The following is a 14629-nucleotide window of genomic DNA, read 5'->3' as shown; positions in this document are numbered from 1 at the left end:
AACTGAGGTGTAAGTCGGTTTATTTTTCCAGCGCGTATACCGACCTTCGACGTGTGTACACAGGTCTCTTGTTTGTTGATGCAGCAGGTCCGTAGGAAATTTGGGAAAATCGTGTTTTCAAATAGTCATCATTCGCTGATGATAAAATGCATTGTTTGGCTGCATTCCTAGAGGAATACAGTGGTAACATAACAAGTGTACAAAGTACACTTGGAGTGGGCTGTTCTCGTCTGCTTTTGAGGTCTACGAACATTTATTTATTGTCGTGAAGAAAAAACTCACAGATTCAAATGTATTCACTGAAAACGGCAAGGCATTGCAAATAGCACAAGAAAATTATGATCCACAATCAATAAAATCCTACCAATGAGTAATAAAACAAGAACAAAACTAGTTACAGGAGTGAGTCTCTGATTAGTACAAATATTACAGCAGTAGATTCTTGAGATCAAAAGCAACGCTTGTTTCCTTTACCATTTTTTCCAAATCAGCTTTGTTTAAAAGATACAAGCTGTTGAAAAACTATAAAAAATATTATTTTTAGTTCTATTTGACAAACGGTTTTATCGAATATGAAATGAATTTCGGAATATAGTTTTTCATTTATTTGATGAATCTTTTTCGAACAGAATAGATATCACCCACGTCTTCCAGTTTTCTCATTGTGACCATTAAGTACCATAAAAATACCAAAAATTCAAAGACCCTAACTCTTTTGAAACTAAGTTGGACACAATGAATCTTTGAGCGTTTTGTAAAAAATATCAGTGAATTTTGATAAATTGGGTACTTTGGCTGAATACAACTCTGTTTAAAACATCCACAGATGTGTAGTGTCGCAGATTTAGCTAGTTATTCTGAAGGTAATTTTGTTTTTCCAAGGGTGGCAAGATCATTATGAAAGCTTAAAATGGCTATTTTTTTATCAGGGACGAATCAGAAGAAATGGTATAGGAAAAAAGTGTTTCTCAAGAATCTATTGTTGAAATATTTCCACGAGTCAAAGACTCACCGTGTATAGGTAATCACTCAATTAATACGAACACATTTGTGATACCTTTTGAGATTTTCTTTTGGACGTCATTTCCCGAATTTTTTCACGCTAAAACACCCATATTATCCACTTGAAAGGGCACGGAAAGTTCCAAACGGTAATTTATGTTAAGGACGCTGCGTTAAATAGGTGTGTAAGCGTGAAATCTGGGTCAGCAGGTAATTTGAGTATGATCCAAAAACGTCGTGTATTTGCGATTTCAAGGAGCCCATTGAAAATGAAATGTAACTGATAATTAAGAGGTAATTTACGATGTGAACTGGGCAAATATACACCTACTTATATCAGTGACAATGTGTTTTACGTTACACCTAAAGTAATCTTTCAGTGGTATAGGGAAACGTACCTACAAGAAAGAGAACAGAAGGAAATAATTGAAAATGAATTATTTCAAAGGAATTTTCGGACTAGAATATTCCAAGATTCTTTCTGAAAATAGTTCTGCTGGTGGCACAATAGATCTCAAAATGATTCTATTAGAGCCAAAAGAATTCTAGTCAAATAGTTTTGTATCAAATTTTAACTTTATCGTTTATATTTTTTGATGGGTTGGTGTTTTAAATGAAACCACAATTTTTTTTAATAAAATTTACTTAAAGTACATTCCTATCGTTTACGTTGTCAAATTTACATACTTAAAAATTAAGAATAATGTTTGCCACTTCACAGAATCTTCGGGAAACAATTCTCATTCAACAATCGAAATCAGAATGTGGACGATACAAGAAATTCAAAATCGAACAAAAACCACGTGGAATTGAGAGACCTTCGGTCTCTAAGCCCATTCAATAAGTGGTTCGGACATTGGAAATCATGGGAGACCCTATCAAAGGGTGCCCCTTTGATCAGAAAATCGAATATTAAAATATTAACACAATTGTAAAAGTCTCGTTATGTGTTACGTCACAATGTATATTTTCACACTCACTTTATATTGCATTCATTTTCAATGGTTAGGATTGAGGGTTGAACATTGAATTCAACGTCTCTAAACACAAGATGCAAAGAAGTTTCATAATAAGGATGGATCATTTGACATGTCACATACAATTCAAGAATGGGACTCTGAAGGAAATACAAAATTGTTTCATAATATCGGTGGAATTCCATGTCAAATGATCTGAAAGTTGTTTAAAACTACTATACACACATTAAAAAAAATTGAAATAATGCGATCTTCCTGGATAATTCTGAGCATATTGAATGAATCATTTAGCTTCTTCGACAAATCTTTGCCTGAGGTTACATCATAATCACAGCTGTCATCAATCACAATGAAATTCTTTTATTTTTCTCTTATTGTTGGCTGAACATCAGATGCATCATCGCATATAAAAACACGAGAGAATTATCCAACAATATCACAGTTTCCGACTCGGAAGTCAAAGAACAAAATCAATAATGATAAAACACCAGAATTTAAAATTCTTTACTCTGCAGCTCTTATCAATTTTATAACCATAATTGAATACAAAAACCTAAAGATTAACCCTAAAATGAGATGAAACATGTGAAGAAAATAATTTATTCACATAGTTACTGCAAAATAAAGAAATACACAGGGGTATATTAAATTAAATTACCTAAATTTTGTCAAGTTTGTTTCTCAATTCTGGGAGATCTCTTGAATGGTTGAACGGATAGATACTGATTTGATTCTAGAATTGTTGAAGTTATCTTGAAAAAGTGTCGATTCTGAACGAAAGTATGTAGTGGAGCAAATTGTTTTCAGAGGCAATTTTAAGGAAAATCAAGAATCAAATCTCTTGCTCGATTTCTTGTATTTTATTTTTTTTTTGTTTCTTTAATGATAGGTTAAAAAAGTACTAACACTCTTCTTGAGATTTTCGAACACATCTTGCAACTTTTTTCTTAAATTCTGAATATGATTCTCTCCATTCTTTCTGGAATTGAAACAGAAATTATTGATACAACCAACTCTAAAAAAGCTGAAAAATAAAAGATATTTAAAACGAAATTACTTACTGCTGCATCAACATTAGCCGGTGATTCATCATTTGGATCTGCTAACATTGAAATAACTGAAATTAAAATAGTTTCTACAGTGTGAACGGGCAACCACCTCTCTGATGCTTTTTCATAGCCGAATTTGTCATCACCTGGCTCGTGCAATATTGATATACATACATCACCATTTTTATCAACTGAAAACATCGAACATAAGTAAGAGAAATCGACCAAATTTGAAGTTACTCACTATTGGGATGCCATATTTCTGTCACAAATTTCATTTTAGGCGGTCTTAAAGGATATTCTTTAGGAAAATATAAATGGCATTTGAAAAAGCCCCCTTCGCTGAAAAATCAAGGTTCACAAAATTAAAATATCACGAGAAAATTAACAACACTCACTAAAGAGTATCGGGGGGTCCTATTATGAGTACTTCCCATCGGTATATGTCATTATCATCTATAAGGCCAGCAGAAAACCCTTCCACTGGGTTTTTGTTCAATTCTGAAAAAAAGAATGAGTCATATTCAAGAAATTCCAAGTGAATTCATCTGTATGATGACAAAGAGAGCCCATGCTTTGTTCCATTAATTGTAGGAAATAGAATTTCGAGGTTCATGGCGTTATTATGCAAAGATTCTTGAAAATTGTATAGCTAAATCTGGAAATCCTCAAGAGAATAGATGGTTCTTTGTATCATTACGATGTAAAATGATCTTGCAGTGAACATAACCTAGAAATCAATGAAATGTTTCATTGTCTGATAAATGAAGGACATGAAAATTTGTTGTTTTCTGGAGTATCATCTTTAATGTAGGTGGACTATTGCTACAACTTAATTCATGAGGAAATGCTGATGTTAAATTGTATCTGCATTATCGTTCTAGAGTTTCATTGAACCGAATGCTGATAAAGGGGATTAATCAATGTCAAAATATCAAGTTTAGAACTACCAAAAGTGGAGGTTTCAATCGGATTTTGGGATAGATCTCCTCGAGGAAGATTTCGTAATGATTAGGCAATAGGATATCGATAAAGAGCAAACCCTCCTGGAGATGATTATCATATTAACCCCTATCGTAAACTTGGAAAATGTTTTACTTATTGATTTTCGAACCTAACCTATGCAACAAAAAATAGCATTTGGGCTGGGTTTCCGATTAAAAATATCATCGCCAAACTATTTTCGTACAAGTACACCCGATGGTATTCCATCGAAATAATCGAAATAGCAAAGACATTTTTGTGGGGCTAATTGACTTACATTATCCTTGTAAAATATTTTTTATTCTGTATAAAAATTCACACAAATAATTTCACTAACCTGCTAGCTGTTTTCTCAATAAAAGAGCTGACTGTGGTTCTGACATTAATTACAGATTTAATTTTGAACTAAATTGAGAAACAAACACTTCAGAAAGATGGCCGGTTGACTTGGTAAATTCAATTCTAGCAGCATTGAAATCAAACCCAAACATATGTTATTTCCGGAATTGTTCGTCGCTTGGCTAAGGTTTAATGACGCAGCGGGACCTGCCGTTGGGTAGACGTACTAATCGAAAAATCGTAAAGAAAACTGTAACAGTACAGATTACTGTTTTTTTGTAACGATTGTTATCGGTTTCTCTTTTTGTAACTAGAATTTTAGCTTTATAACGGCTTCCGCCCCCTAGAGGGCGCTTAATTTCACAACTAAGCGCCCTCTAGGGGACCCGAATATCACGAAAGTGTTATTCACATAACACTTTCGTCGAGAGATGGCGTTTTGGGTGATAAATTTAAAATGTGCCAAGTGCAAAGCTTTCGATTTTGGTTGAGTTTTGTTCATTGTTTTTTAATTTCTGCTGAGGGGACGAAGGAATAATTGATACGTGTTTGAAGGACATATTTATTCAACATCAGTATTTTACAATAATATCATGAAAAGAAATATTCTGAGAATATTTTTCTAGATATAATTTTGCAAGGATCTAATAATTGAAACTCCTGTTATTTTTCTATAAGTGATACTTTGTTCGTAATGAAAATTTGGCTCATTTTTATGGTGTTTCTACAAATTTTTCTTGTACAGTTTGTGATGAGATCAGAGTTTCAATTACTAGTTCACAATTCAGTCCAATATGGTCAATTTAAAGAAATCTGAAGGTCCACAAGTTCAACGGAATACTTATGGGTTTCATTCTTCATATACTTATTTATGATAACTTTTATTTACAATAAACGAGTGCTTCATAGAGATAGAGAGTGGCGGTAACTGAATCAAGAATTATAGTTCAAATGTACGAAATACACATGTATCGTTTTATACTTCGAAGAATCGTAGCCTTCATTTGAAAATTAACAGTTCTTCTCATGAATACACGAGTGTAGAGTAATTTGGAGATCTCAAAGTTTGAAATGATCATAGTTGGGACCTGGTCTTCCCAAAGAACTGTGCAAAATCATTTGTTGGACTGGTAAAAAGGATTGAAATTTCGAAGCTCGAGCACTCTCTTCAAATAGATTCATTGGAAGGTAAACCTGAAATCTCGTGGCTTCAGAAACGATTTTAAAGAACCAAATCCCTCAGTTACCACCTACTCCGAAGTAACATCCTCCTTTCGAACCTCATCAAGGTACATGCAAGATTTCTCGAAGCCTTAGAGATTACATTTCCGAATTCTCCTCGTTCTCCGGTTCTTCGGGCAGGGTGTAAACCCCCGTCAAAACCACCCCTTCCAGCACCTCCGGTATCTTGGACGCGGTCACGTTCTCCAGGCCCAGATCTGCGGAGGTCGGCGTGCCCGTGCTGACCAGCGTCTCTTCCGTTAGGTTCCTATGGTAAAAGTTGCTATTCTTCACGTTGAACTGTCATGAGGTCATGTTGTAAGGGTCGGTGGCGTTGACGTCGTCGGAGAAGCTGTTGGAGTTGAGCTTGGGCATCATCTTCTCCTGGTGGTGCCTCAGCCTGTGCACTATCTCGTCGTGGACCACGTTGAAACACATGGCGGTCAGCGCCATGCCGCTCACGATGTAGACCGAGCAGAACCAGATGGTGGCGTTGGAGTTGCTGCGGAACATCTGGTCGTTGCCGGGTATCATGTTGCCGAAGCCGATGGTGGTGAGGCTCATGAAGCAGAAGTAGAAACCGTCCAGCAACGACCAGTTCTCCAGGCGGAACAACACGAAAGTTCCGATGCAGATGTAGATGAACATCATGCAGAGACAGAGGAGGACGGGCGCCAGGATGCTGCAGCCGTGTATCGATATCCTGGACTCGTTGTCGGTGTTGCTCAGGTTGTCCAGCTCCTTGAACATCCCCTCCTTGCTGGGGGAGTGGATGCTGTTGGTGTAGGTCGAGTTGGATCTGACGTAGAACGGTTCTTGCAGCCCTAACTGCTGTTGCATCTCCATCTGTTGTCGTTTCCTCTTCTTACGTCTCTCCTTCTCCAGCATCTTCTTCTCGTCGTAGCAGCAGTAGCCGCAGTTGGAGCAGAGGCAGCAGCAGAGGGCCCTCGAGAATACGCCCCTGGCCACCCTGCTGAGGATCGAGCCTATGCTGGAGAGGTACAAGAGGGTGAGGGGTATGCCGAACAGGGCGTATATCATGGTTACGATTTTGCCTAAGCTGGTCTTCGGTGCTATGCTGCCGTATCCTGAAACAAAAGGAGGTTTTTTGGTTAATTGGAACATGTTATACAGTGTGGCCATATTTCCGTTAGTTTACAGCAAGCCGTCGAAACGAATTGTACGCTAAACCGCATATCAAAAACTGCTAATGGCAGGGCTTTTATCGTCGGTCAACAAGAGCGGTGGTAGATGCGCCCGGTAAAGCTCAATTGATCTGTTAATAATTCAGTGTTTCAACCCGGCGGCAGATCCATTGATCGGCTTAATTAGTTAGCGGTTGGGACCTGAATGTATTCCGCCCACCCTATTATCTAATCCGAAAGTTTATCTTTAATGGCGCATTATTTATTCGCACGTGACGCTCTGAGGGTGGAAAAAACGACTTGTATCGATTGACGGAAAGTTTTCGATGAGTGTTTAGGAAAAGGTTGCCATCTACAAGGAAGTCTCTACTTATGGTGAGTTTCTGCAGGGTAACTGAGAATTAGTAGCTAAGAAACGGACCAATCTCAAGGGTAGAAGGCAGAAACGTGCAAGCAGTCTGCCAATTGAATTGGTTTCTTACGTCCAGTTGCAGGAAAGTCCATTTAAATTTAATACTTCATTAAAATCTTAATCCTCTATTTTCCCCTTCAAAAATGACAGTTTTAAATTTTGATGGGACATCAAATCTTAATAGACTTTCCTGCAACTGGGCCTTAGATATTAGTTCTTAGTTACTCTACATACACTCATAATTTTTTCCTTATTTCATTGAGTTCTCTTTGGTACTCGCATTAAATCGCTCAGCTCCATTTTAACATATTTTTAGACAATAGTGAACATCTGCATTCTGCAGCCAAGTTCAGTTCGAGGTAGGATTATTGTTATTATTATTTGAACTGGGGTCGTTGTGGCTTGGTAAGCTTTTCGGGAACTGCGACCATGTAGACCTCTTGTTCTCTACCCTACTCATTCATAGGAACCCAAGGAGGTCGTCAATGGTGTTGATAAAACCGACAACATCCTTAGAGGCCTTGTCGTTACTTCGTGAGTATCCAGGACAGGTTTCCCCATATGAGTGGTTCTTAGGCCAGCCAGCTCTGAACACTTGCATACCATGTGTTCAGCTGTTTCTGCTTCTGATCCACAGAGCCTACAGATCTCATCTGCTGACTTTCCCATACGGTACAAGTGATATTTGTACCGATGACAGTGCCCTGTCAGTAGTCCCACCATCACCCAAAGCTCAGCTCGTGACAGCTTTAGCAGTTTTTTGGTGTAGGTCGGTGAAATCATCACTAATTTCTTTGACTGAGTAAGTCCAGAAGTGTTTCTCCAGAAGGTTATTCTGTTGTTCAACTCCCATTGTTGGGTAGCTGCGTTATATTGGTTTTTTGAGCCCACAGAAAGGCTCAGGTCCAGCAGGTTTTAACCTTGATGCTCTTTCTGCAAGTTCATCGACTTTATCATTTCCTTCAACACCATAATGCCCTTGTACCCATAGTAGAGTCACTTTGTTGTCTCTGGCCAGTTGCTTTATGGTATTGCGGCATTCCCATGTCAGCAGAGATCCCTGGCAGTGTGATTCCAAAGGCCTCAGAGTGGCCTAGCTATTTGTGGTGATATAGACCCCCTTTGAGATACATTTCAAGACACTCCTGAGCGCATACGTAAACAGCCAGTGTCTAGGTCTGTAAGATAGAGAGTTCACTTCCTAGGGCTTTAGAGACACTCAGTTAAGGTCCATATTCGCCAATGCCAGTGCCCCTTTCTGATTTTGATCCATCAGTAAACCACGTGGATGACGATTTACGAAACTGATTGCACTAGGACGGTCAGCTATGACCGTTTCAAAGGGCGTTTCGAAATCAAAGATGATTGGCATGACATATCCGATGGTTTTGGCAAGAGTTTTGACTCCAGTTGATTCACAATATCTTCATATGTCCAACCCAGTTTCCCTGGTAAGAGATTCCTATTAAGGGATATTCTTATTGCTTCTGGAAGGTTACATTTCCTCACATGTAGATATAGGGGAGGCAGATCAAGTATGTGCGAAGTAGGATAATATAGCTTAACTGTAGGTCCAAAAGGATCTTCGTTCACAAGTTGTGAATATTGTTTGTGATATCTCGAATAATTTAAACACTCTAATTCTGCACGTTTTAATTCTCAAAAGAACTAACCACTCATCTTCCTATTCGCATCGAAACCAACGCCAAGAATTAAAAAAAAACCTCATTACCCGAGCGAAAAAATTGGCTCGATTCATACGACAAACCGGCAAACTTGTAAACAAAAATGTCGCGACGTAACACAGAACCGGGAAAAATAAATCAACATGGTTACCCACCGTAATAATCGCCACTCAAGGAAGTAATGAAAGTTATAACTCACAACTTGGAAGAGACCCCGGAAGAGAAGAAGAGATAAAAGAAAATCATATTTTTCCGCTCTCGCCTAAAAAAAAATTAAGATTGTTTCGAACAAACTTTGAAACTTTGGCGACCCGCGAAACCCATAACTTGCCCCCTCCGACCCCCCCGTAAAGACGACTCTTGTCACTTCGATACCCCGGCTAATTTCCAATTACGCGAGACGTGTAGACGTCGGAATTCGAACGTATTCAGCCACGGGGGCGTGAAAAATGCTCGGCGAAAATCACTTGTCGCTCCCGTTCGAAGATGAAGGGTCCTTGTGCTCCGACGTTTCGCCCCATTTTCTCCGCCCCCCCCTCATTTCCAACCCTTTGGCGCATTAAAAAGTTCCACGGTATGGCGTTAACTTTAATTAGGCCAATTTCCAGCGAGAGAAAAAATCGATGGTCCTTCGGGCCGGATGGATGGATTCTCCGGCAATTTGTCGAATTGATTTTAATTGACTTTTGACGGGAACGCGAGGGAGATGGATGGGGATCGGGGTGGAGAAATTCAATTTTGAAATGTATTATGTACGCGGCGACAATATCAGGGTATCTTCAGAGGTGAGGCTTTTTTTTAACAGAAGGTAGATGTCATCAAAATAAGTCGTTTCTTCAAAAATTGTTATAAAATATTGAACTTCTACCTACTTTTGAAAAAAATCAGAGCCTAAATACACTTGTCCGCAAGGTAATCAGGTACTTGTAGGAGAAAAACGAAGTGAATCCACTTGTTAGGGAGTTGTTACAGATAGAACTTTCTGTTCAGTTGCAGCTGTGATTGCCCGACCAGTTCCGAACTACGCCATACATACACAGCTACAACTCTATTACGTCGCACAAAGGATATTTACGTCCAATAAACTACCCTCGCATGTTTGTACCGGCCGAAATTCGTAGAGTCCGGAGATAAAACCGGAGGATAAAGAGCGTGGATGCAATTACTGGGACGTTTAATAGTTAGCGCATATATTAAATTGGTAGTTGGTATGTTGGTGGTCCCGCGGGGCTAGCGGACTGTTCTCCGCGAATTTATACGGCTATATTTCGGGTAGGCCAGAGATTACCTAGATTAAAATAAATCGCGTCATTCCCGACGTTATTGCATGATCTGGATGGTAAGACGGTCGTGTGCGAGATATGGAATGGTTTAACGTCTTTTACGTGGGGATGATAGTGCCCTCCGAATATTCTGTTATGCGTTGAGATTAATGGGGTCATAAGGGATTAATTTCAGACGGCAACAAGTGTTGATGAAAGACGGATTAACTCATGCTAGCGTACGTAGAATCATTTGAAAATTTTCACAGTATCTCGTGGATATTGGTCTTCTTTAAATCTGTAGATATCCCCTCAATCTACATCTTCACATTCAAAAATCTTCCATCATGAATTTCAGATTGTTCGTTTATTTTTTCTGGTCAATACCTTTTGCTCAGTCAAGGTTTCGTTTTGTTGACTTTTTTTTGCTTCTTTCACCTTTTCTGTTGATTTAATTATGTAGTGAATAATCCCCGAAAAGAACAAGTATATCAAGAGATAAGGAGAAAAAAGTGAATCCATTATTGAACTTTTCATCTTGCAATTTCCTATCGTAGTGTTGATCAGTCGTTTAACTGAAGGTGTTCCTCCGCTTCCAAACCCCCAATTCCAGACAATTCCCAGGGACAAGGCCCCGGTGACGGACGAAATGGTACATTTCCTCCAAACCACGTGATAGCTTTTCCGTTTTCCCAACCGCATCGTTTAACTTCCCCAATTTCCCGTTCTCTGCTGTTCCAGCGCTACGGGAAGATTCGGAGTGCAACCTTTTACAGTCTGAATTATTTTCAGAATGAGCCTCCGTTTCTTACCCATCCACGAATTAGGGGTTTCTTGGGATGTGTATGGGGAAGAAAGGCCTTTTTCGGAGTAGGAATTAGCGGCGATGGTCAGTAAATTGGAAGGGATTGGAATTAACCGTATTTATGGTGGATTAAGGTGCTAGGAGGTGTGGTTGGGGTAGTTTATCCACCTTTTTATTGGCGTATGTTGCATACTTTCTTCTCTGAGACCATACAGACCCATAGATTCATTAAACAATTCTCAATCTTCGTCTTTATGTGAATTTTTTTCGTTTCTTCGCCAAAATAGATTTTCGTCAAAACTGAGCTCAGATTTGGAATCAGAGAATTATCCAGAAAACATGTACGGCACTTCAATATCTAAAAGTTGGATTTTTGATTCCGATCGAAAAAAACGCAATGCTATACATCATGGAAAATTTTGGTCGAAAATACTTTTTTTTTCGTATCGTCTTGAAATTCAAAATATAGTTTAATTAGGCTCTTCTCTACCAGAAACTGCAATCGGTTCTTCTTCAAGTGAATTTTTTTTCGTTTTACGCCCCTTTGAAGGTATGACAAATTGGAAGGCAATAACTCCCCCCCCTCACACGCGCGCGCGCGCACACACACACACACACACACACACACACACACACACACACACAAACTCACACACCCCATACACAAACGCCACACACACCCCACCCCACACAGACGCACACCACACACAGACACACACACACACACACCACACTCACACGCCGCACACTCGACACCCGACACTCGACACTCGACACTTGACACTCGACACTCGACACTCGACACTCGACACTCGACACTTGACACTCGACACTCGACACCTGACACTCGACACCTGACACTCGACACACGACACACACACCCTACAAATCCCTCACACACCCCACACACACACACACACACACACACGCGCGCGCGCTAACACTCACACACACCCACCCCATACACAAACGCCACACAAACCCACCCCACACAGACGCACACCACACACACACACACACACCACACACACACCACACACACACACACACACACACACACACACACACACACACACACACACACACACACACACACACACACACACACCCCACCCACACACCCCACCCACGCACACCACACACACACACACACACCCCACCCACACACCCCACCCACACACCACACACACACACACACACACACAGACACACACAGACACACACACACACACACACCCCACCCACACACCCCACCCACACACACCACACACACACACACACACACACACGCACCCCACCCACACACACACACACACACACACACACACACACACACACACACACACACACCCCACACACACACCTCACACACACACCCCACACACACACCCACCCCACACACACACCCCACACACACACCACACACACACACCCCACACACACGCCGCACAATCGACACTCGACACACGACACACACCCTGCACCACACACACACACACGCACACACACTGAAATTTTGGTAGGCCCTAGCAGCCAGAATAAATTTTTTTCGTCAAAACTGAGCTCAGATTTGAAATCAGGGACCTCGAATTATCCAGAAAACATGTACGGCACTTCGATATCTAAAAGTTGGATTTTTGATTCCCATCGAAAAAAACGCAAGACTATACATCATGAAAAATTTTGGCCAAAAATACTTTTTTTCTCGTATCGTCTTGAAATTCGAAATATAGATTAATTAGGCTATTCTCTACCAGAAACTTCAATCGGTTCTTCTTCAAGTGAATTATTTTTCGTTTTACGCCCCTTTGAAGGGCTGAAACTTTGGTGGGCCCTAGCAGCCGGAATAAATTTTTTTCGTCAAAACTGAGCTCAGATTTGGAATCAGGGACCTCGAATTATCCAGAAAACATGTACGGCACTTCGATATCTAAAAGTTGGATTTTTGATTCCGATCGAAAAAAACGCAAGGCTATACATCATGAAAAATTTTGGCCGAAAATACTTTTTTTTTCGTATCGTCTTGAAATTCGAAATATAGATTAATTAGGCTATTCTCTACCAGAAACTGCAATCGGTTCTTCTTCAAGTGAATTATTTTTCGTTTTACGCCCCTTTGAAGGGCTGAAACTTTGGTAGAGGCCATAGCAGCCGAAATAATATATGAAATTTTACAGGTGCCAATCAAGTTGATTCTGTTGATGGAAATTTACTAGTGCTGTCCATTAATTGAGAACAAAAACTGTCCACAAGAAGTCATTCATTTGTATTCCTTCTATTTTATTATAAACATATCTATATGCATTGCTTTTTGTGACAAAAACTGTATTATTCCACGAAATAAAGAAAAAAATTGAAAAAACGAATGTTTTATTCTTCAAAATTACCCCACTAATGACTAGAGTTCGAAAAACGAACGTGTCTAGCGTAAAATAGAAACGCCCTGAAAATTCAGAAATAGGCAACACATCATACACCTTCATGTATGTTTGGTTGCCTAACTTAAGGAGCTGCTTCTGATACCTCCTCGAAATTCCGAAAAAAATAAAAATTTTCTATCATTGGTACCTGAAGAATTACACAAAAATGGAATTTTGTATCAGGATCACAGGAAAGCGAGGAGGTATCCGGAGTATCAGGCGGCCCCTTAAAAATTCGAAAATAGGCAACACACAATACACCATCATGTATGATTGGTTGCCTACCCAACATATCAGGCGCTGCTCCTAATACCTCCTCGCTCTCCTGTGATCCTAATACAAATTCCGAATTTTAGAAGAATTGTGCCTCAAGAATTACACAAAAATGGAATTTTGTATCAGGATCACATGAGAGCGAGGAGGTATCCGGAGTATCAGGCGGCCCCTTAAAATTTCGGAAATAGGCAACACACAATACACCAACCGTGCATGTTTGGTTGCCTACCCCACGTATCAGGCGCTGCTCCGGATACCTCCTCGCTCTCCTGTGATCCTAATACAAAATCCAAATTTTCGGAGATTCATGACCCAAGAATGATACAAAAGTCGGATTTTGTATTAGGATCACAGGAGAGCGAGGAGGTATCCGGAGCAGCGCCTGATACGAGGGGTAGGCAACCAAACATGCACGGTTGGTGTATTGTGTGTTGCCTATTTCCGAATTTTTAAGGGGCCGCCTGATACTCCGGATACCTCCTCGCTCTCATGTGATCCTGATACAAAATTCCATTTTTGTGTAATTCTTGAGGTACAATTCTTCTAAAATTTGGAATTTGTATTAGGATCACAGGAGAGCGAGGAGGTATCAGGAGCAGCGCCTGATATGTTGCGTAGGCAACCAATCATACATGATGGTGTATTGTGTGTTGCCTATTTTCGAATTTTTAAGGGGCCGCCTGATATGTTGGGTAGGCAACCAAACATACATGAAGGTGTATGATGTGTTGCCTATTTCTGAATTTTCAGGGCGTTTCTATTTTACGCTAGACACGTTCGTTTTTCGAACTCTAGTCATTAGTGGGGTAATTTTGAAGAATAAAACATTCGTTTTTTCAATTTTTTTCTTTATTTCGTGGAATAATACACGTTTTGTCACAAAAAGCAATGCATATACATTTGTTTATAATAAAATAGAAGGAATACAAATGAATGACTTCTTGTGGACAGTTTTTGTTCTCAATTAATGGACAGCACTAGTAAATTTCCATCAACAGAATCAACTTGATTGGCACCTGTAAAATTTCATATATTATTTCGGCTGCTATGGC

General features: G+C 39.8%; 2 protein-coding genes across 4 annotated transcripts in view; both read right to left on the bottom strand.

Annotated features, from left to right (window-relative positions):
- Positions 1-2469: 2469 nt before the first annotated feature.
- LOC123320503 (ubiquitin-conjugating enzyme E2 G1) lies at positions 2470-4509 on the bottom strand. Its single transcript, XM_044907842.1, has 5 exons — positions 4350-4509; positions 3427-3529; positions 3273-3370; positions 3041-3219; positions 2470-2958 (listed from the first exon to the last, which is right to left on the bottom strand). The coding sequence occupies exons 1-5, from the start codon at positions 4393-4395 to the stop codon at positions 2881-2883; spliced, it is 504 nt and encodes a 167-aa protein (XP_044763777.1). The 5' UTR covers positions 4396-4509; the 3' UTR covers positions 2470-2880.
- A 390-nt stretch (positions 4510-4899) lies between these two features.
- LOC123320360 (TWiK family of potassium channels protein 7-like) overlaps positions 4900-14629 on the bottom strand; it is a 183588-nt gene continuing 173858 nt past the window's right edge. For all 3 annotated transcript variants that reach the window (XM_044907658.1, XM_044907657.1, XM_044907659.1), the window contains one exon: positions 4900-6660. In XM_044907658.1, coding sequence (XP_044763593.1) covers positions 5876-6660 — 785 coding nt within the window. In that variant the 3' untranslated portion in view covers positions 4900-5875. The remainder of the gene's footprint in view (positions 6661-14629) is intronic.

This window comes from Coccinella septempunctata, chromosome 9 (genome assembly GCF_907165205.1).
Source record: "Coccinella septempunctata chromosome 9, icCocSept1.1, whole genome shotgun sequence".
Taxonomy (NCBI): Eukaryota; Metazoa; Arthropoda; class Insecta; order Coleoptera; family Coccinellidae; genus Coccinella; species Coccinella septempunctata.
This window is presented reverse-complemented; position numbering and strand designations above follow the sequence as displayed.

Coding starts and splice junctions, on each gene's coding strand:
- LOC123320503 (XM_044907842.1), bottom strand. CDS start 4,395: ATGTCAGAACCACAGTCAGCTCTTTTATTGAGAAAACAGCTAGCAG. Junction 3,530..4,349: donor ATTGAGAAAACAGCTAGCAG/GTTAGTGAAATT, acceptor TCTTTTTTTCAG/AATTGAACAAAAACCCAGTG. Junction 3,220..3,272: donor AGAAATATGGCATCCCAATA/GTGAGTAACTTC, acceptor CGATGTTTTCAG/TTGATAAAAATGGTGATGTA.